This window comes from Platichthys flesus, chromosome 9 (genome assembly GCF_949316205.1).
Source record: "Platichthys flesus chromosome 9, fPlaFle2.1, whole genome shotgun sequence".
Classification (NCBI taxonomy): domain Eukaryota; kingdom Metazoa; phylum Chordata; class Actinopteri; order Pleuronectiformes; family Pleuronectidae; genus Platichthys; species Platichthys flesus.
Window position 1 is genome coordinate 12,118,975 of NC_084953.1, and position 26,901 is coordinate 12,145,875.

Below are 26,901 nucleotides of genomic sequence, written 5' to 3' on the forward strand. Positions count from 1 at the left end.
GTAACATATTTGGTTCAATACCAGAGCTGTGGACTTGAATAATGAGACTTTCCTTCTCTGTAGTGCATCTGGGGTGAGTTTCAAAGGGAACATATGCAGCGGCCTGGCCAAAATAAAACATGTACCTGATAACAAAGCTTGATGTACAGCATTGATTTTGTCGGGTGCAATTGGGGTCGTAGACATATCGCTACGCCACAGGGTTATAAAACATGAAGACTAAACGTCCACATTCCCTGCCTACCTTTCTCTTGTTTTTGTTCTCCCCTAGTTTCCTAATGTTACAGTTGTACAGTTTAATAGATGAATGGCCATCGTGACTGTCTCTGGTTCCCGCTGATATCGCCGCTCCAAAGCACAGAGTCACTCACCTCCCTTTGTTCTGCAGAAGGACAAACCGACAATTCCCGAAAGGCAACATAAAACCAACCTTTTTGCATAGGGTCTGAGATAAAAACAACCTTCTGCAGCACGGCCCCCGACTGCAGACCCGCCCTGTCCAACGCCAAGGTGCTGAGCTCTACACTCCAGCAGATTATCCATAATTTACTCTGTGGCACCGTGAGGAACGAGATGTTCACCTCACAGAGCAACTTTCCAACAAAAAGGGAGGCAAGACCAGCTGTCAGCTAAAAAGAGCGGGGTTATGGAAAAAGGAAAAGAACCCATGCATTTCATCCCATCCTGTTTGATGATCTCATGTCTGGAATTATCGTTACGCGACTTCAAGTTTACAGATGGTAAACCAAATAGCTTGTTTCCATTCCGCCCAGGCTCACATACATATTTAAATCATGTACATAATGACGCAGGCAAAGTGAATAAATTCAATGGATGAGCTTTCCCTGCCTGTGGATGCGGCAAAGAAATAAATGACTGCATTGGGAAAAACCTCAAGCTGTTGCTGTGAGTCCTGGCCTGAAGCTCCATACACATCTTTTACCTGTAATGCTATTATCCTGTGTACAGCGTGGGGAAATAAGAAATGTAATGCTGACATGAAATGCTAGAGTCATTACAGGGGTTGAAAATTAAAAGAGATATTTTAAAACCCTGTAACAACAGTCGTTTTTTTCCCTGTTGTTAGAAAGTTTCCGGGCTAATGAAGGTTTTACCGAATCACATCGCTGCCCAGAGTCTGTGTCGACTTCTGAGACCAGTCAGCATAAAGGGAACAAAGAGAAGCTCTGAGCCAAGGCCAAACAAATAAAAACCCCTACCAAACAAAAACGAATGGCTCAGAAAGCTTTCCAGTTCAAGAGACGGCAGATATTTAAAGAAATCAAAAAACCAGTCTAAAAATGGCTTTGCAGGGTTTTTTTTGTTGCCATAAAAATAGTATAAATAAATATTTGCATGCATTTGAGTAAGGCTTTACAACCTGGCTTCCACATTCCACTGGGGTGAGGAAGTTGTCTGAAGTGCAAAGGGAAACATTTCTAAAAGTAAGGTAATTTTTAAAGAGAAAGGAAAAAAAATGCTTATTCATGCAGTATCGTTATTTTGTGTTGAAAGAGGATGAAAACAAGCCAGGGGACAGGAGTTGAAGGGTCCGGGTCATGTGGAGCAGTCTTTATCAGTTGCACTCTAATCCGACCCTCAGGAGGAGAGAACAGTTTTGAGTCTAAAAAACAAAACCTCGTCTTTACCCTGCAAACACGGCGTGAGGCTTCCTCTGTGAGACGCTCCAACTGTCTGCCTGCTCCTCTCTCCTGGCTCAGCTCTGTTCCACTGGATGAGTCAGTTTTTAATTGATGTGTTCTCTAAGGCATTGCTCGTACAATCTTTGCCTGTCCTTGTGCTCTTCAGGGAAATCACAAATTGCAGTGCAAATCCATCACAAAGCAGCCACTTCAAGCACTTGGAAGAACCTGTCCTCGGAGCTGCTCCAAGGTACTTGGGTGGGGGGAAAAAACTTTGACGACTGCAGATAATTTTGACGTGCATTAAAAAAATCACACTGTAGTCTCCAGCATCACATCCTGTCTTTTCTGATGTGTGCACTTTGGACTTTTGGCTGTTGGGTTAAAAACTGCAGAGGAAAGGTGAAGGGGGGGGGGGGGGGGGGTAATGCGGTCATCACTACCTCCCGTTCCTCAAATGTCTAGGTTGAAGGCCCGCATGAGGAGATCCAGGTCGCCGATGTTTGCGGCTTGGAAGAGTTCTGGTTGGTCCATCATGGACAACGCTATCCTCAGAGCAGCCCAGATGTTTCCGGACATCACCTGGTGGGACTGCTGGCGACTCCGGCTCTTCCTCTGGAGGCTTAAGGCAGTCAGGAAGTTACTGGCCGCCTCTCTGGGGAAGCAAAAATAAATGCAGTTTGGTTTAGAGGATGAGGAGGCAGGATTTTAAAACAGTTATGAGAGACACAGACTGTGAATGTGATGGACGACGTGTTTCAACATTGTACGGGCACGAGATCGTGGTGTGAGTGCTTTGTATTAAGGTTCCGCTTATACACACGCTCATCCAATCATCAGTCAGATACCACAAAATCCTAATTAAAACCAATGATAAATAAGTTAAAATTACATAAACCATCTCTCTACCTTGACTTTTGAGATTGGTCCAAGTCCCATCCACTAACATGGAGGAGACAGGATGTATGACCTATACTGCCGCCAGCCACCAGGGGGCATTCAAGATACTTTGGATTCACTTTTGGGAAGCTGTCATTCAGCAATATTTATACAGTCTTATATTCAGTATTATCGTTAAAACCTATATCACCAAGCTTCTGGCACCGCCTAGTCTTAGTGCATGTAGTCTGTTGACGTCACGTAAGTACCAGTGGAGCTACATGTAGTCTATACTTAGTAATTGTCTGAGTGTTATCTCTGCTGCTGCAGCTGACTGCAGGCCAGCCCAGCGGAGATAATAAATGAAGAGAAGATTGAATTTGAGATTGAACATAACATCTGGTACCAGGTAAACGTTTCACTGTTTACAGCACAAATGATAGATGAGCCTTGTTGGTGGGAGTATTTGGTGGAAAGCAGTTCCAGCAAGAAAATGATTAACTATAAGTGTTAAATGTCATAGTTCAACACTTTGGACACAACAAACACCATCTGCCTCCACGGTTTTGGATTATTTATGGTGAGCAGAGAAAGACAGAAAAACATTTTACAAACCAGTTATGTGTTATTCATCTGTGCCTCAATTAATGCATGGTCAATGAATTAAAATATATATATTGAAGATCATGCTGCATTAACTAGGCCACAATTACCGATATAAATTCATGAAATAAAAAGCAGCAACACACTGACATGGGAATAAAGGCTCATATTTAACGTTATGGATAGTTAACATAAATAATATAAATAATCAGTAAATCCATAATTCAGAAACCAGAAAGGTAGCGGCTCTAACTGAAGAGAGACATGCCGATGAAGGGACTCAGCAGCAGGTGGGAGAACGGAACTGTATAATCTCTGGTACCGGTACCGGATGAACCGTCCCGCTTGTAGCTGAGTCCGTATCTTGAACCCGGCTGGTGCTACGTGTTCAGAAGAGTTTGTAAAGACACATTTGTTTATCCACAGTTTGTCAGCCCTCCATCCTGACGGAGTTCCCTCCTCCTCTCGGACTCAATCTCACATCTTCTCTTCACACGGGTTAGGGTTTGTTGTGCTAACATGCCAACCGTTTAGTTTGTATTTTTGGGACCTGACTATTTCCTGGCGTCTCAGCATCAGTTCCACACATCTATAAAACTGAAACAGGACTCATTACATTTAAAAGTGAATTTAACACGGTTACACTTCCACCTTCAAAAGCCTGGATTTAGCACAAACAGTATAACTGTCTGTGGGTTAAGGTTATGCCTTAAAACAGGAGTTCACTTTCAGACATATTTCTGTATTTTAGTCGAGTTCATCTTGAGCCTCCTGTCTTCTGTTGAGTTACATTAAAAATAAGTGACACAACATGATGTCGTTTTTAACTAGTACTCACAAACCACATTCCTACCCTGGTAACCTGGAGGTGGAATCGACTTTGCTGGTCATATTATTATGAATATCAACTTTTGGCAAAAGCCTGCCCCGCTCCAGATGTGTGGCTGAGTGCCGATCACAAACTGTTTACACAGTCCCTGCTGCAGATGGACAGATGTGGCCTTTTGTTTGTTTCAGCTGAAGTGGTGAAATGCAACTCTATTTATTCTCTTTAACTGTGAGAAAACAGTGTCATCAGTAGGTCTAACTGCAATTTGCAATAGCACCTCCGGTAACTTGTAACAAACATCTCATGAAAACACAAACCCTCCTGTGTACCATGGGTCAGAAGACACCCTATACACCTTTCAGATGAAATCATTTTAATGCCGGAATATAATTAAAGACAAGTTGAGTGAGTCCGGTGAATAACCTTGCTCAGTGAGTGTGTAGCTTGCCTCCGACAGGGAAACTTTACCGCCTCTTATTTCCCACGCTTGGCCTCCCAGTGACTAAACCGCACAGCAATTTCTTTTCTTTCAGTGACTAAGCTTGTTGTCTGGCAGATTCATTATGATTCTGTCATGCTCATGATTATGGTAGTTGTGAAATATGAATCCTCATGTTGGGGTATCATGAACGCTCGGGGCTGAATTGGTTTCGCTGCATATCTTCCTGCCTGTCAAATTATTGGGTTCACAGGAAGCTCAACGGCTAAAACACTTTTCTCCACGCTCCTCTTTTTATTATCTGCCAGGATGAGAAATATTTCAGTGAAAATCAACCACCACATTAATCATTGGCGAGCCTTTATGCACATGTGTTGATAGTCATCAGCCCATGATAATTAATCAGACGACGATGTCTGCTGCAGGTCACTGATTATGGGATTTAAATTAGAGTTGCAGTGATTTTGTGATTGACAGTGCTTTGGAAGTGCTTTTTCAGGAAATGGATGGACACATGGCATCTGGTGCTTGAACTGAACGAAGAAGATCCCACATTTCAGCTGATGTTGTACTTGTTTATCTAATATGTTGTTACTATAAAATCATCTCTCCCCAGTCTATGTGCTGAGTTGGCTGTCTGCTTGACATGGTGTAATCCCAGTGTGTGGATTCAACTATCTGGACTCTGGACATAATCTCTTCATGAGTGCCTCGATGATTTGCTTTTTCACCTCAGGAAAATTTAGGGAATAGGTCTGGACGTCAGTGGATTTTTGAAAGCAGCGTTTGTAAGTTCACTCCAATGCAGATAAAAGCTTGTCCCACTGTCCTGCGGCGTGAGGTCACTCACCTGTGTGACCCCAGGTTAATGCAGCTGATGCCCAGGTTGTAGCGGGACCTGATAAACCCTGGCTGCAGCTCGAGAGCTCTGGTGTAAGCCTCCACTGCCTCCTCGCTGCGGTCCCCGTTTGCCAGCGTGGCTCCCAGGCGGTTCCACAGCAAGTAGTCCTGCGTGGAGGAAGTGGGTTGGAGGTATAAAGAATTTCAAAGGGTGATACATGATAAACGATTCTTGGTGAGGTTTGTTGTGGTGTTTGTGGTCAGATGCTGTCAGCCTTAAAATAAAAGATTAGTTTGATGACGTTGTGAAGTAGTGTGGGATCCTGGGAGTTATTAACTTCACACCATTGCTGATGTAAATCATATCAGAGGCGATGAATCAAAGTTTTCCACCAAACTGCAATGAATAATCATGTGAGTCAAACAGTGGAAGGAAACCAAAGCCCACTGGCTAACTGGCTACCAGTGTGTTTTTCCTTCGTCATAGATCGTTTTATAAAATGACCAAAAAGAAACCTCCTGTTACATTTAATAAAATCTGAGATTTTGGTGTACTGACATTTTGGATAATGTCAGTACACCAAAAAATTTAATATATAACAGTCAAATTATTTTCAGACCTTTTAATGACTAATTGTTACATATGAGATCTTTGCACTGGATAGTTCTAGTTCAGCCTGAGTTACAGCTCATCAGCAGCATCTGTTCAGTTATTTTTAGTTTCTAAATGCTTGCCTTGTTTTAAAGGCCCCGAGAAGTACCCAACAGTGTCTTGAACAGAAAAGTGCAAGTGAAATAGAGCTGAATAATCTGGGCTGCAACACAACACTCAGCCTTGTATCTTCAGTGACAGCATGACAAAGCAGCTTTAGAGCAGCAGGCTATAATTCACTTTGCGTTTTTTTTGTTTTTTCCTCGGCACAAACAACTATAAAGTGTTATGAAGCGTTGCACGGCTCCCTGTTATAAAGCAACCTAACAAGGGTACGTGGAATGAGGTGCATTACATCACACTGGGTGTCCTTGTCATTGTTTCCCACCTGCAGGTAGACGAGCACATACAGAGGTCATGGTCGGCTACAGTACGGGGGTCCTTCATCCCCGTCTGAGCTTAGTGGAGGGATATAATTATCTCCCCTTGTGTTGGGAGCTATTTTTTCAGCAGGGGAGCAGATATTACCAAGTCAAATGGGGAGGTTGGATTTAACAGTGAGTAATACTTGTGTCCCTGCCTGGGACAGTACTGGGAGGACAGAGACTGATTTGCATGAAGTGGGTGGAGAGAGGTTTGTGCTCGTATTTGTCTGCAGGTTTGTTGTGTATGTGTGCGCTCTAGTGTATCAAATATTTGTCGAAGTCCATTTTTTTGTTTTTCTACATAAATCTATGTGCACGTCACATTGTGCTCAGCTTGTGCTGGATCCTTGGCAAGTGTGTGTTTTTGAGTGTGTATCACTTGAGAGTTCATGAGGCCAGTTTGGCAGGTCCTTGCCTCACATATTGGTGTGACAGTCTGTTGGGCCTCACTGCCTCGGTTTGCATGAGCTCTTCCTCTGTGTTTGCAGCTCCACGTCTCGGTGGACATGTGCATGCTTGAGGACTTCATGTCTCATGGATGTGTTTGCATGGGAACCTGTGTGACAGATCATGGTCTTTACAGTATGGGTGCACTGCACTCTGTTGTTTGTGTGTCTGTGTGTGTGCTTGTTTTGGCAGCTCATATCATGTGTTATGTGTTTCTCAATATAAATAAAGTGCAGCAGCCATACTATGTTGGTAAGTTAATCTCAGATAGCGGGCAGACCTTCCAAAGGATAAATGGGGTCATCAATGCTGTATTTAATGAAAGTTAGATCATTATTTGTATTTCTTTATGCAGTTTTCTAAAAATTTTTTACCATTTTGTTTACTGTTTACTGTTTTTTAACCACCACCAGTGTCAACGGCGGCCTACAATGTGAAAACACACAATTTTGTTGCATGAATCCTTTGTGAATATCCGAATGAGCCTCTGATCAGCTGTAAATACTGTTTCATGAAAGGCTTAGTTTACATCGTTGGCACAGGGCACTGCCAGCTGGAGTCAGACATGATGTCTCAGGAGGAAACTAGTGCTGACCGCCAACCAAAGCTTTAGAGCTCCAAGTCAAGTCCAGACTGCTTTTCAAACCCAGTAGAAACTATGAGAACCCAGAACAGATTAAAGTAATTGCATGGTCAGATACCAATAATGGGAAGAAATTGTCTTAGGGTGAAATGACCCATTAAAAATCAGGTTTCAGACTGTTAGCAGGATTTCGCAAAATCTGCTGAACCGACATTCATGAAGTTTTGTGGAAAGACAACATTAAATATTGGAGCAGATCTGGATACCCGGGTGGATCATGGAATCTTTTTTCAGAATCAAAACCCTTGCACAACATGATGAGACGAGGCTTTTGCCGTATTGAAGGCACTCTGAGCTGCTTTCTAGTTGTTTGCTGCAGCCCTATCTTTCAGTATGTCAGTTTGTTGTTCGTCCACCACCGGAAGAGATCGTGATTGTGTATTTCTGAGACACAAGTTGACAAATAGGAGCATCTCAGTGGGAGTTTGTGTGTGTTTGTGTGTGTGTGTGTGTGTGTGTCTGTGTTCCTACCTCGGGCCGTACTGACAGGGCGGTATTGAAGGCCTCCACAGCTTTGTTGAACTCTCCGCTGATGTTGTAAAGGACCCCGAGGCCCGTCTGCAAATCTGGGTCGACACTGTCCGAGTTGTGCTGAACAGCTTCCAGGCAGAGCTCCTTGACCTCTGGTAGCAGAGAGCTGTGGACACACACATGGGCACACAAACAAACACACAGATCAAGATTAGTAACTTCAGGCTGCTGAGCGAGCACTCTTAAGATTGCTGTGCTATGATGTGTATAGAGTGTAAGAAAATGAGAGAGAAGGAGGAAGATCGACGACTGCGTCCGGAAAAGATAAAGTGAGGGAGGAAGAGAGGGGGGAGTTTTATTGCAGCACTTATAAGAAGTGAGTCATCTGGGTTGATAGAAATAATAGTTGAGTGTCTTGGATAACTGTAGGCCTTTTACATACTAGGGCTTTCAGTTTTTATTAGAAATTCAAACATTGATTCGACTGTGGAGGGAAAAGTTCACATTTGAACTGTAATGACCAATAAGAATTCAAATATTTAGTCTCAAAGTAGTTTGCTTCACAATCCAGCAGGGGGCGCGCTCTATAAACTTGACCTGCTGCATCGCCTATCCTTAAAGTAAGCCAATAATGTTACCAGGGTTCCTGCGGCTCCTTAAAACGTCTTTTATTAAAACCAAAAAAAAAATGAAAGCCTTGAATTGTTTGAATTTACCACAAATTTGCTGCAAAGTAATCAATTTGTGGGCCGTGCATTTAAGGCTAATAGGAAATTTCTCACACTCAGAGTCCTACAATAAAACAGCTTAAAATCTTAGGACTGAGACACTGCCAGTTTGATGTTTCCAATCGCAGGCAGTGGTCAGATGCTAAAGTTAGCTCACGAATGCTGCTGGCTAGCTTTTATGGACACTAACGTTATCGCGGCTCTTCAGGAAGGTAACCTGTGTTCAGCCCGCTGTGGAAAATCAGAACTTTCTTGTGTAGTTGTCAGGTGAATATGAAGGATAAGTGAGAACTTGGATTTAACAGATAAAGTCCTGTGATCGAAAACAAGTGACGGAGAATGGTGTGGCTGTTTGTCATCAATGTTTGAAGTTATCGCTTTACACTTCAACAACGCCAATTTTGCAAGCTCACCTTTAAGCTTTCAACCCAAGTGAGGCAGTGGAGGGGCACCACAGATTGCGTGTCTAGTCAGGCCTTTCTTATTTAATTTTCACAGACCAATAACAAAATAGTCGAAGCTGAAAATAACATTATAAACTTTTTTGTTTTTATAATGACTCAGAACTAACTTGAAAACAACATACAATACAAGTATTCAGTTTTTGTATCATTTTGTTCTTTGTATCCATAATCAAAAGTAAGTCCACCTTGTTGTTCACATGTTGTTCCGCCTTCTGAATGAATGTCATTAACCTGAATCTCAAATGTCCTGCATCAGATCATACTTGCTTTCTTATTGATCCCTCATTGTTCACATTTATCAAGCTGAAGTTCCGATAAACATTTCTCTTTACTGTCAGGCCTGACACTCTGGAATCTCTAATATGAGAGCTGTGCTCACAGTTTGAGAACCACTGCACAGAAGTGAACGATTAAAGAACAGACAGATAGACTGTTAGTTCTCACTGGGCAGTTGCTTCTTAGCTTTCTGGTAAAGATAAGGATTGCCCTTTATGTCATGTATTAGTTTCCAAAAGGCCGATCACAGCACGGAGAGGGATGGTGAAGGAAAGCTAGAGGAGAGTGACCTGCAGAGAGGAGTGCACAGAGAGAGAGAGAGAGATAGATAGAGAGAGAGAGAGAGACGCAGAGAGTTAAGGGAGGATGTTGCATGGATGAAATTGGAGACGATAGTAATTGGGATGTACCTCAATCCTTCCACATTGACCAGACGATTAATGATTTGATAAAGTGCTGCTTTACCTCGGGAGCAGAATAAGGCCTTTTCAATCTAATGTACCTAAGAACAGAATTTTTTCTGGCTTAAGATAACCTAGGCGGTGTGCCGCTCAGAGCAGTAAGAGTTGTTCGACAAGATGGACACACGTAGCACCATGTATGTTTTCTCGGCAGAGAAATTACACCAACACCAACTGTGGTCGAGAGACCTTGAAATAAGGTTTTGGACCCTCCGACAGCTTTTAATTAATACAAATGAGAGTCTGAAATTGCTGGAAGAGATCTTGTTATTGAGTGTGCAACATGCAGCACATGATGTATCGTACGTTGTCACCTAATCGATGAGGCTGAGCTCGTTAGTATACGCTGCAATTCAGTTAAAATGTGTATGTATACTAATGCTAATATTTTGCACTCCTCCACAAGCAAATGTCATTTTAACTGACTAAACGCCTTTCGAGTATGCCCGCCGTTACTTTGTTTAATCAGCATGTGCTAGAAGCAACAATGGCGGCCTATCTACCAGTTGACAGGAGAATAAGCTGATGATAGATGAGCATGGTCACAATGTTCTTATCTGGTATTTGATGAATTGTTAGTGTAAACTTTAACGCCTCATACTGGCTCAGCATGCTTGTTTGAGCTTTTCTTGTTATTTTTATGTTCTCCTCTGGAGGTTAATATTTTGTAAAACAAGAGTTTTTATTTATGAAGTTTATGAAATCTATCCATTCATTATCTATACCACTCATCCTTTGAGGGTTGTGAGGGGTGAGAGCCAGTCCCAGCTGACATTGGGCACAAACCCTGGAAAGGGTTTTCCTTAAATTAGAATATTGGCTAAGTCTGTGCCATATTGTACAGAAAATGTTGTAATTGTTGGAATATTCCGTCTAAACACTCTTCTATCTTTCATACCTGCCAATGTTGGGAGCTTGTGACATCCTGCGTTGGGAGTTCGGGGATCCCATCAGATGGGACTTTCCTTTCAGCAGGTGCTTGTACTTGGGATTGTGCCGTAACCAGCGGAGCAGGGCCTCGCAGGCGTCATTACGCATTCCAGTGTTGGTCAGGCTCACTGCCAGAGCCATGAGGGCGGGCAGGTTGTTCGGGTGGAGCTCCAAACACCTGGATGGAGAGGGAACCCGGGCAGGGGAGAGGAGAGGTGGTGAGAGGTGCGCACTTCAAAGGGAAGAGTTGACGGACATTAATTGGGACAGGCCGAAGCAGAGGGACATCAGGCAGAGGCTAATGATTTCTGGTTCATGATGGATGAGCCGCTCCTCTCCTGCACTGTCCCTGCTGCAGAGGACCAGGTCTGCATGGTGCCCTCACAGGCAAGGTTTAAAGATTTGCATCTGGTTAGCCTTCGCTGAATGGTTACATCACCAGTTATATCATGTGGACGACTGCCACTAAGATCTGCAGGGGCCTTTGTAATGGGAAAGGGGAGAAGAGCAGCGCTGTGTTGGCTGAACGTCTTGGATTATTTAAAAGAAGAGGGAGGCCAACACAGGATTTAGCTTTCATCAAGATAAATTTCAAGCCAGATTTACTTCAGCCGAAGTGCCAACTTCCTTAAAATCCTTGTAAGCTCAGACAAACCAAATTATTCCAGTCCCCCACCGCAGCGTGCCGGAGGTGGAGATTACATACACTTTGGTTCAGGCTACACAGATCCACTATAAACTTACAAGGATGTGTTCCTTGTGCAAGCTGTTGACTTTGTAAACAAACAAGGTTCCAAAAAATTCTAATCAATCCAAACTTTCCTCAAGTCCAGATTGAAACAACCACATTTTCCATGGACAGAACATTAAAGTATTTCATGGATGGTTGCCCAATAAACAAATCAAATAAAACTAACTATAAATAACTGCTTTTCCTTCTATTTCAATTATTTTGGAGATATCCAAATATCCTGCAGCAGACATTTCACAGAATACAGCAGTATTGTAACATATTGCATTCCATTTGAAGACGGGACTAATGCCAGGTAAACATCTAATCTCACTTCAAACTCTCCCCTTTACAGATGGAGGAGCTATTACATAACCAGCAATTAAAACACAAACCATGCAAACTACCTGAGATCGAAATGGTGTTTTAGCATATTCACAAATGTGTTGGATTCAACGAGGGATATACGTCATTTGCACCCATTGTAATCCCATTTATTTAGAGCAGCTATGAAATGTTGTTTTTAAATTATTTATTTTCACAGAGCAGCACTTTCTCTTTTTTGGCTGTCACTGGTGTTTTCAGTTGACTTGTAGGTGTTCACACTCTCAGATTAAGTGCCGTGTCTGGCCTCAGCAGTGTTATGAATGAAAGTGGGTCACCTCCCATTCAGGACTCTCCTCATACCAGGGCTCTGTGCAATCACCAACCATGCAAGGTCTCTCTATTTTAAGAATACAAATATTTGCAGATATTTCATAGCAATTTCTGTTTTGGAAGTTTGAGATGATAAGTACCATGAATCTTTACTCCAAAAATGTTCTTGCTTCACAGACAAAAGCTCACAGAAAGTGTGAGGCAAGTTTCACAAGCTGAGATTCATCATCTAACAAACTTCCATTAAGTCCCAGATGTGCAGCATATGGTGTACTCGAGCTGAAAAAGGCTGACTTATTAAAACCACCTAATGGGAGAATGGTGCAGTTGTTTCTCCCTACCTTTGGAGGGAGACAATCGCTGACTGCTCGTTCTCATTTTCAGCCTGGGTGGTCCCCAACACTTGCCAAGCCTGATGGGGAAACAAAATACAGGCAACAGTAAACGGCAGGGGTGGAAACCTGGACTCCAAAGCCGGTACTCTCAAGAGGCAGAAACTCAGTTACAGTAGCTCAGCATTGCTTGCCAGGCACAAATAGCCGGATCCAGCACAGAGCGACTGGTAACCAGTCTTTCAGACAAACTGCCACAGGGGAGCTACAGAATATTTTAACATAACTTCACAGAGATTTCCATGAGGTCAAACCCAAGCGCATGCAATTATGATCAAAAATTGGAGGACTGTCCTTGCCTACTCTCATAATGCTCCATGAAATCATCTCAACAAAAGAAATGTATATTTCAATTAAGTTTTCAGAAATGACTTCCTGATTTTGTTGTACAGCTGAATGATTAGTAAATTAATCTGTCTAAATTTGTTAATTAATACTGTGAAAAAACAGTCATTGGAAGGTTGCTTGGACAAAACAAGTTGGTTACGACATCACTGAGGGGAAATTGTGGTACAGAACCGAAAGATATTATATTTTCATGAGACAAAAAGCAGCAAATCCTCTCCATGAGGAATCTCGAAAAAGTACATAAATATGTATGTACTTTTTATATAATTCTGAATATTTATATTCATAAATATTAACAGATTATTAACACAGTTCTGGGGAAGACAAATTCAAAGTACCCTTGATCAGTAAGAGGGACTGATAAAACTAACCCAGAGACCAAAATGTTGGATTATGAGATTACTCCTCCGTATTTTTGTCTGTAAGGGAACATTTAACATGTTCTGAAGCTAATCTCTGAAGAAGCTCCTTTTGTTTAACTCTTTGCAATGAGGGGCAAAATTATTTCGGAATAATTCAGAGGTCTTCACAGTGGGGCAATAAGCCACTAAGCGCCCTAGGAGGAATTTCAGAATCGTATTAGTTCCATACACTACGGGATAATCCTCTCCTTGGAATAACTGGCACATTTCTGTATATTCCAGGAGATTCTCAAAGTACTTTGTGCGAAGGCTTTGCTCTCTCAGCCTGCAAAGAGGTCATTTTCGTTCGAAAGGGGAGTATACAAAAGAAGTAAAACCTGTGGAATGAGCCAATATTCAGCTCACTGGGTAAATGGAATTTCTCATCAAGAGTATGAACAAGATGAGTAGTTTGGCTCCAGGAAACAACTCTGCTAACACAAAAACACATCTTTGGCCTCAGGCAATCAGTGTCTGGCCCTGTGGGTCCTGCCGACTAAATCTGCTCCACACAGCCGGTGGTCAGTGAGGCATCGTTCCTCTCCAGCTATCTGAACATGAGGTTGAGTGAGTGGGCTAAGATGTACCTTTGATTGAGTGGTGAAAACCACAATGCTCCAGTCTGGTTGACCGGTGCAGGACTGCAGTTTTATTGGCAATCTGTGCCATAAATCTTTCCCTAATATGACTGGTTAAATAATTTAAAAAATACAATCTTAGTGAGTGTGCATATGTGAACTAAATCAAATCACCTCTGAATCCTGAGGGTCCTGCAAGACAGCTGCTTCCAGCAAAAGCACAGCATTCGGCAAGTCTCCCTCTCGAGACTTCTTGAGTCCCTCTTCAAATGCGTTGGGAAAGTCCTTATAAGGATTATCTGTGTGGAAGTAGTAACCCTGTCAGCGAAGAAAAAAATGACAAAAAACAGGGGACAGTGGCAATGTCAGTTACTTGCTTAAATGCAAACCAGGGCAACTGTCCTGTGCGGTTGTACACCTAAGCAAAGCCGCGGCGGCAGGAATCGATCTTTTCTGCTCCACATCTAACCTGGGCTAAGCTCCCCGGGGGGGTTTGTCTGTTCTCCTTTTTAAATGTTAAACTTTGCATTTTCAAACCATGATTACCCTGGTGTGCCGTTGCCCGCTTCTGAACATGATGAAGGCTTTCTCTTTAAGAACTTGTTCTGCACAGGGATCAATAAGAGAGCCGAGAAGTCTGCACTTATATAAGAAGGGCATCTGTGATTGGCAAAGTTTACTGCTTAGCCTCAGCCATAAACACTCCTACATGGTATTATTGGGTTAGGATTAAAAAAAAACCTTTACCTTGGATGTGAGTCAATAATCTAAGACTTTGTAAAGTTATTTTACAGTCAAGACAGGAATGCATTATTTTACAATACATAGAGAGAATACTATCTCTACAGCAGTGTCATCAAGACAACATTTATGCACATGATATCTTTATGATAGAAACCTTCTCATGTGGCGAGACCGAGGAGGGAATCTGCGCCTGCTCGTTCTCTGTCAGCCAGTTCCGCCGAGCGAGCTCTTCCCACTCTGCCTGCATCTTGTCCCAGAACTCGGTATCTGACTGCAGACGTCAGAGAGAGACACAGTGGGACACAATAGGAGGAAGAAGGATGGATAGGTGGGAGAAAAGGAAGAAGAAGGAGATGGTGAACAAAGGGAATGAGTAATTAGTGCACTGCGGAATAAAGCTCTTGTAATTTTTCATTATCCTGCAGCTGGAAATGTCACGTCTGTCTGGTCGATGGGTGGCTGTGATGTATGGACTCCACACTTCTGATGAATCATCACATCAAGAAGGAACAATCTGCACTTCAAACACTAACAAATGTGACACCACCTTGGAAAATCTGTACACAATAAAGAATAAGGCTGGATTTTCTGATTTAATCTTTTTATTTTAATTATCCGATATTGATTCATAAAGAGGAGGAATCTGTCTTTTAATATACACCTTTTCCCCTGAGGGACCCCGTTTTACATAAGAACAGAGGCAACAGTTCAGTGATCACTTCTCTCATCTCATACAGTACATGTGTCTGAAGATGCTAAAAACATGGTCTGCCATGTTTATTATATCATATTATATAAATCCATTGTGAGTCTTTCCTGTCCATTGTGATGAAGTAGACCAAGAACTCATCAGTGTGTGACAGCTCAGCGTACTGTGTGTGTGTGTGTATGTGTGGGATGCTGTAGAGATGAGGAGGGTCAGAATGATCTGTATGTGTTTTGGGTCAAAGGACGTCTCATCTCCACATCGTAGAGGCTTGTGATTGACGTGGAGGCCACAGTGTGGCCCCTTATGGGGAGCGATGGCAGGTAATTGCAGGCTGCTGACTCTCAGACAAACTGCCTGATGGAGAGTCTCCACTGCTGTTTCTATGAGGAAGTACAGAGTGGTGGTGAGGCTGGATAAGTCTTAGATGTCGTAAGAATTTGGATTCAGTGTTAAAATCTCAGCGCCAGTTCCAGGAACCTAATAGAAGATCATTTAGTTTTTATTTGCAAAAGATGCATCTTTATCAGCTAATTTTAAACGTCTATATGTTGCTGAATCCAGAACGTAATGTTCAAGATGGTTAAGTTTTACAACATAATTGGATTGCTCCTGTGTGTGTGTTTGTGTGTGTTTATAAAAAATGGAAGCTGTTTACCCTTCACTAATAAAACAGCAAAAAGAGTAAATGTAGTGTAGTCCAATTACATTAACTTATACTTAACAGTAAGTACAGTCCATGAGTTAATGTACTAAGTTGCTTTCCACCACTATACAGAGCCCAGCACTGTGTGTGGCTGCTTGCTGTCTTCAATCTCACACTCATGTGATTGGGTGTCATGCTCCAGCCATTATGCTAATTTACATAATACTACATTTGCTTCCAGTATCTCTTACTGTGTGCGCCAGTGTTCGTACTGTGACCTAATTCATCATCTCGTTATTTTTGTCCCAATGACAATTGTTTGCGTTGTGAAATCCCCTCAAGTGTGTAACTCGCTCGCCCCTTAGTTGCACGACAGGTGACAACTTATTTCTCCTGATTTGAAATGGAAGAATTGTACAGGCGGGTTTTAATTTACAAGAAATTCTGTCATAGTTCTTTACAATGCTGTGAAGGCCATTTCTCAACACCTCCATTGGCAGTTCAATTATGCGAAACAAGACAAAGATACAGGGAGGTAATTTATATCCTGTGTATCACTGGACTAAACTCGTAGATGTGACTCTAATTCCAGCAGCTCTGATGAAGTGTTAGGTGAAATGGATTAAATCCAGGACGCTTCCTGTCGCCATCCTTGTAACCACTGCCTGAAATTACATGTTGGCATTTTGGAGGGTCAGTGGGGATTTATAAGTTCCTTCACGAATGCATTATTTACAACATGGATAATCATGACTGCTCCATCCGAGGAAGCTAGAATTCAATAGGGTTTTTCAGTCGGCTGAACTGAGGTTATTATTATATAGTAGGAAAAACTACTCTGCATGGAGGTGGTTTGAAGAACTTGATGAATCAAGCTCGGTCAGTGAACCACAAACCAATGATCAGTGAGCTGCTCTATTTGTAGTCCTTAAAAGCTAATACCATAGATCAAAACCAGACCTATAGAAAGAATGAATGATATTCAGCAGGACTCAGAAGATGTATTTGTTGTCGCTTCACCCATATGTTCCCCGATTTGCCTTAACATTAATACATGTCACTGGTCTCAATGTTGTGGCAGATTGGTGAATGAAGTTGTCCCCATGCAAACAATATTCAACCTGCAGCAGCAAAAGTTTTATCCGGTATTTCATTTCATCTATATATAGGGCAAATATAAATAAAAGCAATGTCTAGGTTTATACAAATCTGCCAGTCAAGGATTTTCTTTTAAGAAAAACTGGAGACTATTTTGCACATGAATAAAAGTATAAAGGGAAATGTAGGTCTCTGGGCTCTGAAGCTCTTTGCAAACATAAAACAGGCTATTTCAGGCAAGTCAAGCGACTATTTAGTTATGAATCGCTTAATCAGTGACTGTAAAATCCCTGTAAGTAAAATTAGGTGAACTGGTTCAAACTCCTGGAGCATCTGTTAAGCTGAATCCGATATTATTATCAGTATTTCTTTTGAAAGAGAAAAAGATGATAAATTGAAGTATCACAGTTATTTTTAGCATAACTACTGCATCCTGAATTACTTGTGTGAGTGCTTCTGAAGTGGACGCTGACGTTTACTGTGTCCGTCTTTGTTCGTTGTTTTACCTTGAGACGCAGCCATTGGAGGAAACCAGGCACGGGAAAAGCCTTTACTTATCCACTTTGTTCAGGGAGCTTACGTTACAAAAACCAGTGACAGAGAGCAGCCTAAAACAAAAAAAGCCTGGCTGGCCTGGCCTTTTAATGTTAACAAGCCACCCCCTGCTCTGCTGCATAGGCCAAGTCCTTGGTCAGCGAGATAAAAATAGGGACCTTGAGTCCTGATAATGTCACTCAGAGAAGAATGAAATACATTTTAGTAGACAAAGTGCTACCAATGGATATTGGCACACAATGCAATTACCTCCTATATGGATGTCTGGGATAACAGCACACAGAGCTGCAGTGGCACGGGATGTTACTTGTAGTCCTGTGCGGTTGATAACCACCGAGCTGTGCATCAGTAAAAGGTGTATAATGTCCTGACATGTGTTTTTGTCTGGTTGTTGACTGTGTTCAACTAATGGAGCTTTCATGTATTCTTATCAGCGTTCACCTGCAGCAAACCTGTCTTTTACATTTTAGACTTGTATTGAACTTTTATAACCAAATTCTTTTTGGAAAGGAAATTTAACAGCTTGGTTATATTCATTGTAAATATTTCTCCCAGTCTGTCTTATATAAAGGTCAGGACTTTGACACCAGAGACCAGGCTTGGAATCTTTTTTATTACCCGTGGAAAGATGTGTTTGTGATCAAATATTGGAAAAGTAACGGCGACATGTCTCATGCTTCAAGTCACCATTGACCTTTTGAATATGTAAAGCAGCTTTAGTCTGTCAACAATGTTTCAAGTGACAGTTAATGTGTGAATACAGAGTGGAAGGTGCTGCTTGTAGTGATGAACCTATGAATAAGCAGCCTTAGACTTCCCTGAGTTTTATGGTGAGTTTTAGCTCACTGTTAAAATGTTTCCCCTGGTCTTATTCATCTCATAGCCTTGATAAAGCAAAATAAGCTTTAAAAATCCACTGTGCACTTCCTGCTTAGCAGCAGCAGACAGACACACACTTAGTCGGTAGCTGGTGAATGTAGCCGAGCATTTAGATACTAAATTGTCTGATGCTTTCCTCAGGAGTCTTTAGAGACCAAAAACGGAGCAAAAACATTTTATTTCTGTTGCCAATGGGTTGTATATAATCTACATTTAGTATGAGATATGGTTCCCTTGGTGGAGGCCTTGTGCATCCTTATTCACATGCTGAAACTTTGCAGCTCAACTGGAAAAGTTTGCTATTGAGTTGTCTGCTTGACAGCACACTGATGGAAGCTTTTGTGGGAGGTGAACACATCACTGATTTGCTTTCCCCCTTCTGCATCTCCCAGCAGGTCGGTGGATTAAAACCACTGACCTTTTGCTCGCCAGCCTGCGTCTCTAACTTCTAGGCGACTGCTCCGCCTCTGCAAAGTCTCACTAAACCAAGAACGGCCTCTGAGCAACATTCTGAAAGATGAAAGTAAACCTGTCCTGCTGCTGATTTAATCAAACAAGAGGCGGCTCAGGCACCTTCATCTCGTCTTTATCGACACGTGGGAGTGTCGTCTCAGGACCCACAGCCAATAAACTGATCCCTGAAATCGAAATATACCCTGCAGCTGTTCCAGTGGTTCTCTGTTTAATAAAGGTAGTACACTGTCATCAGCTCAGAGAAAATGATTGATAGTGATTGATTGGTTTGTTCATGATCATGCTCATGGACACTTCCCTATTCAGGAAATATCTCTCCATCAGGCTCTTTGTTAATGAATTCAGAACTGAGCATATTCACTTGGGCCACTGCCATTTTATTCTCTTTTCACAAGGATTTTTATATTTTGATTAACGCATAAAAACTTCAGATTCTCATCAGTGCCAGCTTTGTAAAATGGAAGATATTTCCTAATATCTCGTCTGCACACTAGCTTTTTTTTGTATTCAGCCTCTTCATCTAATTGAATCAATTGGCAGAGAGGCGAAGTGTTGATTTAATGTTCCTTCTGCCTTCTGAGCTATTTTTACGTCCATATCTTCATAAGTATGAAAAAGCATGCACATGCACAGCTACTTCAGTGGAAACTATCTGATTGTGGGCTTTTATTTCAACGGTGGAAGCCAGAATGGCTGACCGCTTGCAGCAGGGCTCCTCTAGACCAGAGGCCAGCACTCAGGCTGCTGGATCGAAGCAGCGAGATACTGTTACCGATCAATGTTCCGTGCTCAGACACTCGTCCAGGAGCATCTCAGAACCTCCTCGCTTGCCCTCTGGCTGATGCATGTTCTCAAACTGTGCTGCTCTTTGAGAGGACACAGTTTACGGCTTATACAAGTTGTGACATCATCGCTAAGTTTGGCAAGGGATCCCCGAGCGGGTCGGTCCACTCCCCCGCCGCTGCTCCTCTCACCTTCTCCCCCTCCTCCTGTCTCTGCTCCCATTATTTATTGACCGTTACACATAGCTCAGCGTGCAACAGACTACTGTAGACCTCAGTAAAGCTGAAGTAACTTTATAGTGCAGGGTTCATATTTCTTAGGAATTGACATTCAATTGTATAATAGTTTTATTGCAAGTAAGAAAAACTAAACTTCCTTTTCTGTCTAAGCTGAGAGAAACCTCATGAAAATGTTGCAAAAGAGGAAATATACAAATATTTATTATATTGAATTCTTGTTTCATCTCATCCATCTTAAAAGTGATCAATACAGTAAGATTAAGTATAGTTACAAGGTGAGGACAGTAGATCCTTAGAGGTGTTGGAGGTTTTCAGTTAACATTGCTTCCATGTTGCCATTGTGGCCAACCCTGCCATGAGGCTGATGCCACAGGAACTTCAGGCAAATGTAAGACTCATGCAGTGTGTTAATGCATATTCCTATGACGTATTAAGACACATCTAATTACTGTAACTTCTCCATCCCCTGTGTTACCTGATACGTCTGGCCGCAAAATGACTGACCTATTTACCTTCCTATTGTTAGCCAGCGTAGAGTTTTGAATAATTTTCTGGGTCAAACACCCCGTGAACTCGAGTGTATGAATAGACATTTACACTGTCAGCTCTCACCGCAGGAGCAAATACAGGATTCACCATGGTGATTGTTTGACAAAGGGTTAAAAAGTGCTGAATAAGTCAAATGGAAATCAGCTCCACAGGGCTTCAGGTAGATATTTACATTTCAGTGGGGATTATGAGGCTACACGGGCAATGATGGATGATTTCCTCGGCTTATACTTGTATTACCGAATTACCGAATTGTAATTTTAGCACCCCTCTCCATGAAAATAATATTCGTTTTTTTCCCCATTATATTATATATATCAATTTAGAGGCAAAAGCTTTACTTTTTAACCCTCAAAGTTTCCAGTGTTTGCTCAAACAACCTTGTGGATCCTCTGGAAAGGAAAACTATGATTTATTACATCAAATTATGCTTTATGTTTTATGTATTTTGTTGTTTCTAGTTCAGCTTTTTTTTCCTTATTTTAATTTGTTGCTATTTAGTTTATTGGTTGCGTTGGACAGACACAGGAATGGGGTCAGGTCTCGTGCTGAGATCGGGCTTTTTAAAACTTGTGATAATCCACACCAATTTTATGTGGTCCAAGGTTCAATGTAGGGCTTCAGATGTTCCATGAGCCCTGTTCTAGATCAGTATCTGCAATATAAGCTTTGCTGTTTAGTATTGAAAAACAATTGTTTCTTTCTTGCTGAGTCTTCTTAAAAGTCAGCTGTAAAGTGGACTCTTTACTGACAGGTGACAGATGTGGGATGAGCTCAGCAACACTCTGCTTACCTCAACAGCAGCCTTGGCCCGCTCAAACTCCTCCTCAAGGGACTGATGTCTGGACAGGAGGGCGCTGCCCCACCGCGGTTCCTTTGTCAAACGAGCCTGACACACACACGCACACACACATACACACATACACAAACACACATACATACGTACACACACACATATATATGAAGACACATTTAATTATAAACATGAATGCACAGACCAAATTCATTATCCCCACACTCACAGAACACATCACAAACACCCACGCACACACACATCCACGTAGCACAACACATCAGCCAGAAGGCGAGACGGGCAAGGAGGGTGGGCAGAAAATATCCCTGCCTCGACAAAGCCTCTGACATGCTTAGGAAGACCAGCGGACTCAGCACCGTCAGCATCTCACCCCCTACACCCTACCCCAGGCCACCACAAACTGTATGTGAAACTGTACATGCTTCGTATACAGTTGCTCGGCCACAGAAAATGAAAATCAATCAATTACACACGTGAGGTTTTGCATTATCAAAGTGCAGTGTAGCTTCCACGATTCCACATTACACCTACACATTACATACTGGAAGGGGGTAAATGATTTTGAGATGCCCTTCCATGCTCACATGTGGCCCTCGATTTACTGTAAGTAGCAGTGACTGTATATATTCCAGGGCCAGTAAATCCATTACATAGAATCGATGGCTCCACGTGTGTGGGCTTCTTAAGGCTGCTTGGCATCCAGACCAGTCTGTCATTATTGCCATCTCTGCAATCTGCCATAATACAAGACTAATTGAGGTTACATAATCCCAATATTAACTGACTCTCATGAAATTGCCTCATTTATTTATTGGAGATAACCACATTTTTATTTACGAGAGCAAAATTCATGCAGTGCTGAAATCGAGTGTCTGTTTACATAAAAATACAACTGCAGTATGATGTAGCATGGTTGTTAAAGGAGAAATCCACCCACTATTCTTGCTTTCTCATCTTTGTCAATTTTATTTTATTATTCAGGACAGTTATGTTTTATGCTAGAACTCTAGTTTCTTTAAACATCCGAAATGAATATATCAACAGTTTATATAATTTAACGATGTTTCAGAAACAAACTTGGCTTCATTCCAAAACCACAATTTTCTTATTTATACAAAAATAATGGGGGGAATTTGGCTAAGGTCAGACGACACCAATTTCTCTGCCAAAACATGACCAGAAAACAATGTTGTTTCATGAAGCTATAAGACAGAAGAAATGTAATTGTTCTCGTCTTGAAGTGTAGAGCCAGTTAGTCCTATGAGTCCTGTGTGATTGGTTGCAGGGCAGGGTAAAAATAACAATATAGATAATGATCTCAATATAACTTTCATCAAAAGCAATATAATCAAATTTAAATATATAATATATTGGTTGTGCATTGTGTGTACGCATGGTGATGATGTACAACACATAATTGATCTACATCAGATTTGTAAAGTGTTTTAAAGTTTTTCTCATTTCTAAAGTGTCATTCTCTGCTTCACAACTTTTGGCCATATTGCTAATACTTGTTCAAATTTCAGACAGTATCTTTTCACTTTTAATACTTTCAATCGGTATGGCAAATTTAACCCTATTTTATGCAAACTATGATTGGCTGTTCAGTTAAATGATTGTCAATTGAACACACTAAACATGTGATATACAGTTACAATTCAACCAGATCCATTCACAGTCTTCGTCTTTGAGATGCAGTTGAAAGCTCAGGTCACAAGGTTAAGAATGAACTTCACAACTCAAACAATCAACTCTTCAGAATTCATTCAAGTTATAAAGTCATCAATGCCCAAAGATATGAGGGTGGATTTTTCCTTAAAGCTTAGAGTTTTGAGCAATTACATGTGTTGGCTCTTGTGCGTGTCATGCAACACATGGCCGCTTTGTTTGCATGCATGTGTGTGTGTGTGTTTGTGGTATCTGCCAAGTTGGAAACTAAAAACCACTTTTTACAGGATCTCTGTCAGCGATCCACTGTGTAACTCCTGAGCGAAACAAATCAAGTGTTTGTTTGCCAATAACTTCCCTCCATCCTGGACAGCTATCTTTAATCCCAAATCTATTATTTATCGGTGGTGAAAAGGTGATATATGGCTAGCTGGCTTGGTGGGATCAACACTAATGGGCTCCGAGTAAGCCCGCTGAATAATTCATCGGCTATTAATCTAATAATGGTGTCTGGAAACAAGACCCCATATGCAGACCTACATAGGAACATCAACCCAGGACGAAAGCGCTTGACATTTGGACCTTTTTAGCACCACAAAAATACAATTTCAAGGCCAACCGTGGCTTCATTAATCACCTCTTTTTGTAATTTTTAGACAAATTTTGAGATGGTGTGATGCTGTTTCCCCGGTGCAAATGTGAAAGTCTTTCAATATTGTATGAAAGGAGGCATAGGGAGGCTTACATGTCTTCCACTAATATACTGCCTGTTGAGCTGAAATTGAAGAATTGTAGGGGTTAGGACAAAAGGATGGGTTAATAATCACACAACAGTTTGTCTCATTAGATACAAACGTTGTTAAGTTAAGCTGCTGTGCACAAACATGCAGGTGCTAAAGTTAAATTCATGAAATTATTATGACAGATTAACCATCAGTCAGAGCAGTGTATTTGGGACGTGTGAGGCTTTCTCACTTCAAGTTACGACACTGCATGCAATAAGGATTCCTGCCTGCTCTTGTCACACTGGCCACTTACTTGAGATGCTAGGACACACTCCGGGTCGACTTTGGTATTTTCTTCCAAGGAGTTGTTATGCGATGAGTCTAATTGGGTTTTACAGTCTATGGACCTGAGGAGAAGACGGGAAAAGTGGGCTAAGTAAAACATTTTGACATTTATTATTTTAACAGAGACAAACTTTCTTGGGCTTCAAGTCACTTTTTTACATTTAACAAAGACCCCAATGTTTCTGGATATTGTATGTGAATATTTAAAAACTTTGTACATACACAAATTAAAGATAGGGTTGTTCTTATGGAACATGAGGTAGATATAAAAGCCAATATGCTGTGATGCCTAGTGAGGGATAAAACCTACCATAGAAACTCATTGGATGAATTTTTGGATGAACGTCGTCTTTCCATCTTCCATTTTCTGTTGCCATTTCTCTCAGGGTTTGGGTTCAGCTCTTCCCATTTATCCAATGGTGAACCTATGTTAACCATTGACATGAAAAACACAATAATACAATTTAAATAATCGGGAAACAGACTAAATCTACATTTCACCTATTAAATATCAGTAACCGTGAGAATAATCGGTTAATTTGAAAATGACATAAAGCAATAATATTTATTAAGCTGCAATCTAAAATAACGTATGTTTTCCTAATAAGCAAATCTTAAATGGAAAAATAATATTGTTGTGGGTGTCCAAAAGAACAAAAAAATATATATATGTTCACATTTCGGCCGAGACAAAAGGTTTTGCACAGAGGTTATAATCAGTCTCACTGTCATGAATTATTCACCACACTGTAGTTTGACTCACTCTGCATAATTAGCTCTCAATGTAGACTTCAACCTTCTCAACTGGCAAATACTGGCAAAAGTAATTGGCTGTTTCCTCTTTATGCCTCGATGATCCCCCTCATTACAGATAATTGTCTTAATCCCTCTGTGGCCTGTCTTGAACATTTGAGGGGTCCGTTACTCAGAGGGTGAAAGTTGGAGGTGGGTGATTGTGAGATGAATCCATGAATCAACATTTTCTGTTGTGTCCCCAACTTCTTCTACATGCACGCTGTTAGCTCAATGATTTTTGTCGCGTGTTTTTATAGACAATTAATAAAACTTTGCGGCCCTCCTACCCGAGTCGAGCGACGCTCTCTCTCTAGTCCTCATGCTTGGTCCTGTCTGTTCAACTTCCACCTGGATCAGCTCCGTCTCATCCGTTTTCTTCCTGTGGTGGTTGTTCTTCTGGCTGTCACGCCGGGACGTTAGCGTAATCTTCTTGTCCTTACTGCTCCTCCTCTCACCAGGTTCACTGAGATCCAGCAGGTCCAGGGTTGAAGACAGAACTGTGGGGGATAACACTAGTTCAGCTCCCCTCCTTTTATAAATACAGTATTGTTTTACGTCATATATTTGTTCAGCAGTGTTGCTAACCTTAGTCGGGTATATTTTAATTTACATCACTTTGGAACCCCACTCCTTTTATAATAAGATAGAGTGACAGGTTTCTCTTCTAGTGCTTCATGAAGTTTGGATTTTGATCTACACTTTTTCTGACACGGGGAGTTGAGCTGTCAAGGGTACTTAAGCTGTCACGCTGTTACCCCCTGGACAGACATCTAAAAAAACTGGATGCTGCTCTTTTCAGAGGTTCTAAATATACTTCAGGCCACTGCACAGTCTGATAAGGAAAAGACAGCCCCCCTCGAGGAGCTCCAGTTTGGTCAATTAAGTAATTCAATCTCAGGTTGGTTCCCCGGCAAAGAAGGACACGGCTATCTGTCAAGGGGCATGGCTTTTGTATGTGCTGTCTACCAGGGCCATGGCTTCAGAGTTTATTATAGTCAGACTGCATGACTGGGAAAAATATGTATTTACAGTGCTGCACGAATATTGAGTAGTGTCTCTCTTTCCTCAGAAGTGCAGTTCCTCACTTTAACGCTGCTCTATCAGGGGAAATAACTTCACTGCATCAAGTCTGTTTGGTGACGATGTCTGCGATGGTACAGGCAGCTGCAGACCCCGACCCAGGGTGAGTCTGAGCGAGCCAGAGGAAACTACCTGACCTACCTTTCATTTTCTGTCTCCTGCTTACAAGTAGTGATTTTTCAACTCACAGCAGCAGCATGATATAGTGCCTGGCTTTTGTCTGATACCGGTAATTAGCATGATAATGATAGGCAGGGAAACATTTTTGTTTATTTCTTGAACACTGTTGTCACCCTGTGTGTCATGCTGAATTCTCACAGTTACACAAAGTATTGACCAGTCTGCTTAAGCCCAATAGCTCTAAAACCATACTATGAATGTGACACCTGCAACAAAAAGAGCTACATTGTTTGGTAACATGCAAGAATTTGAAAGCTAACATTAATCTTATTTATTGCCACTTGACAGGTATGAACATGTCTCAGAGGAAAACGTGGAACAAAGTGTGCAGTAGTCGTCATTATGTCATGTTTAGTATCGATAAAAGGCCCCAAGATCAGTAAAACTTCAATCTGTGTTTTCTTTGTTAACCGACACACTTTTCTCACTCTTTTTGAAGGACTTTGTCTGTACATCCTGAGCACTGCGCACCTCGAGTGCATAACAGGGCTGCTGTGGTTTCATGACAACCAACTGAGAGCATTTGTTGACTTGAACCTCTGCATAATTAGAGAGTAAGCTCGTCTCCCGTGACTTGTGCTCTTCAGATGACAAATACAATCAGAAATCAAGGGAATGACGTCAGAAATGTTTCTGCACCCTCGAGTCAACATGAAACGACGGGACTGGGAAAAAATATCCCATCAACTGGAAGTGTTTGCTCTCTATTTATCTAATGGATGATGAGCTGCTGGGTGGTGACCCTGGACTGATGCTGAGCGAAGAGACTGTTCAGGCTCACAACA

At 41.7% G+C, this 26,901-nt stretch overlaps 1 protein-coding gene across 1 annotated transcript in view; it reads right to left on the minus strand.

Moving 5' to 3' along the window:
• Positions 1–2,096: 2,096 nt before the first annotated feature.
• Positions 2,097–26,901, minus strand: part of pex5la (peroxisomal biogenesis factor 5-like a) — a 37,137-nt gene continuing 12,332 nt past the window's right edge. The window contains exons 3-14 of the mRNA XM_062395789.1: positions 25,144–25,353; positions 24,372–24,486; positions 24,030–24,123; positions 23,737–23,766; positions 21,303–21,398; positions 14,735–14,851; positions 14,011–14,154; positions 12,459–12,529; positions 10,699–10,908; positions 7,872–8,037; positions 5,244–5,401; positions 2,097–2,298 (exon numbers count right to left, since the gene is read on the minus strand). Of these exons, the coding sequence (XP_062251773.1) occupies positions 2,097–2,298; positions 5,244–5,401; positions 7,872–8,037; positions 10,699–10,908; positions 12,459–12,529; positions 14,011–14,154; positions 14,735–14,851; positions 21,303–21,398; positions 23,737–23,766; positions 24,030–24,123; positions 24,372–24,486; positions 25,144–25,353 (1,613 nt within the window). The remainder of the gene's footprint in view (positions 2,299–5,243; positions 5,402–7,871; positions 8,038–10,698; positions 10,909–12,458; positions 12,530–14,010; positions 14,155–14,734; positions 14,852–21,302; positions 21,399–23,736; positions 23,767–24,029; positions 24,124–24,371; positions 24,487–25,143; positions 25,354–26,901) is intronic.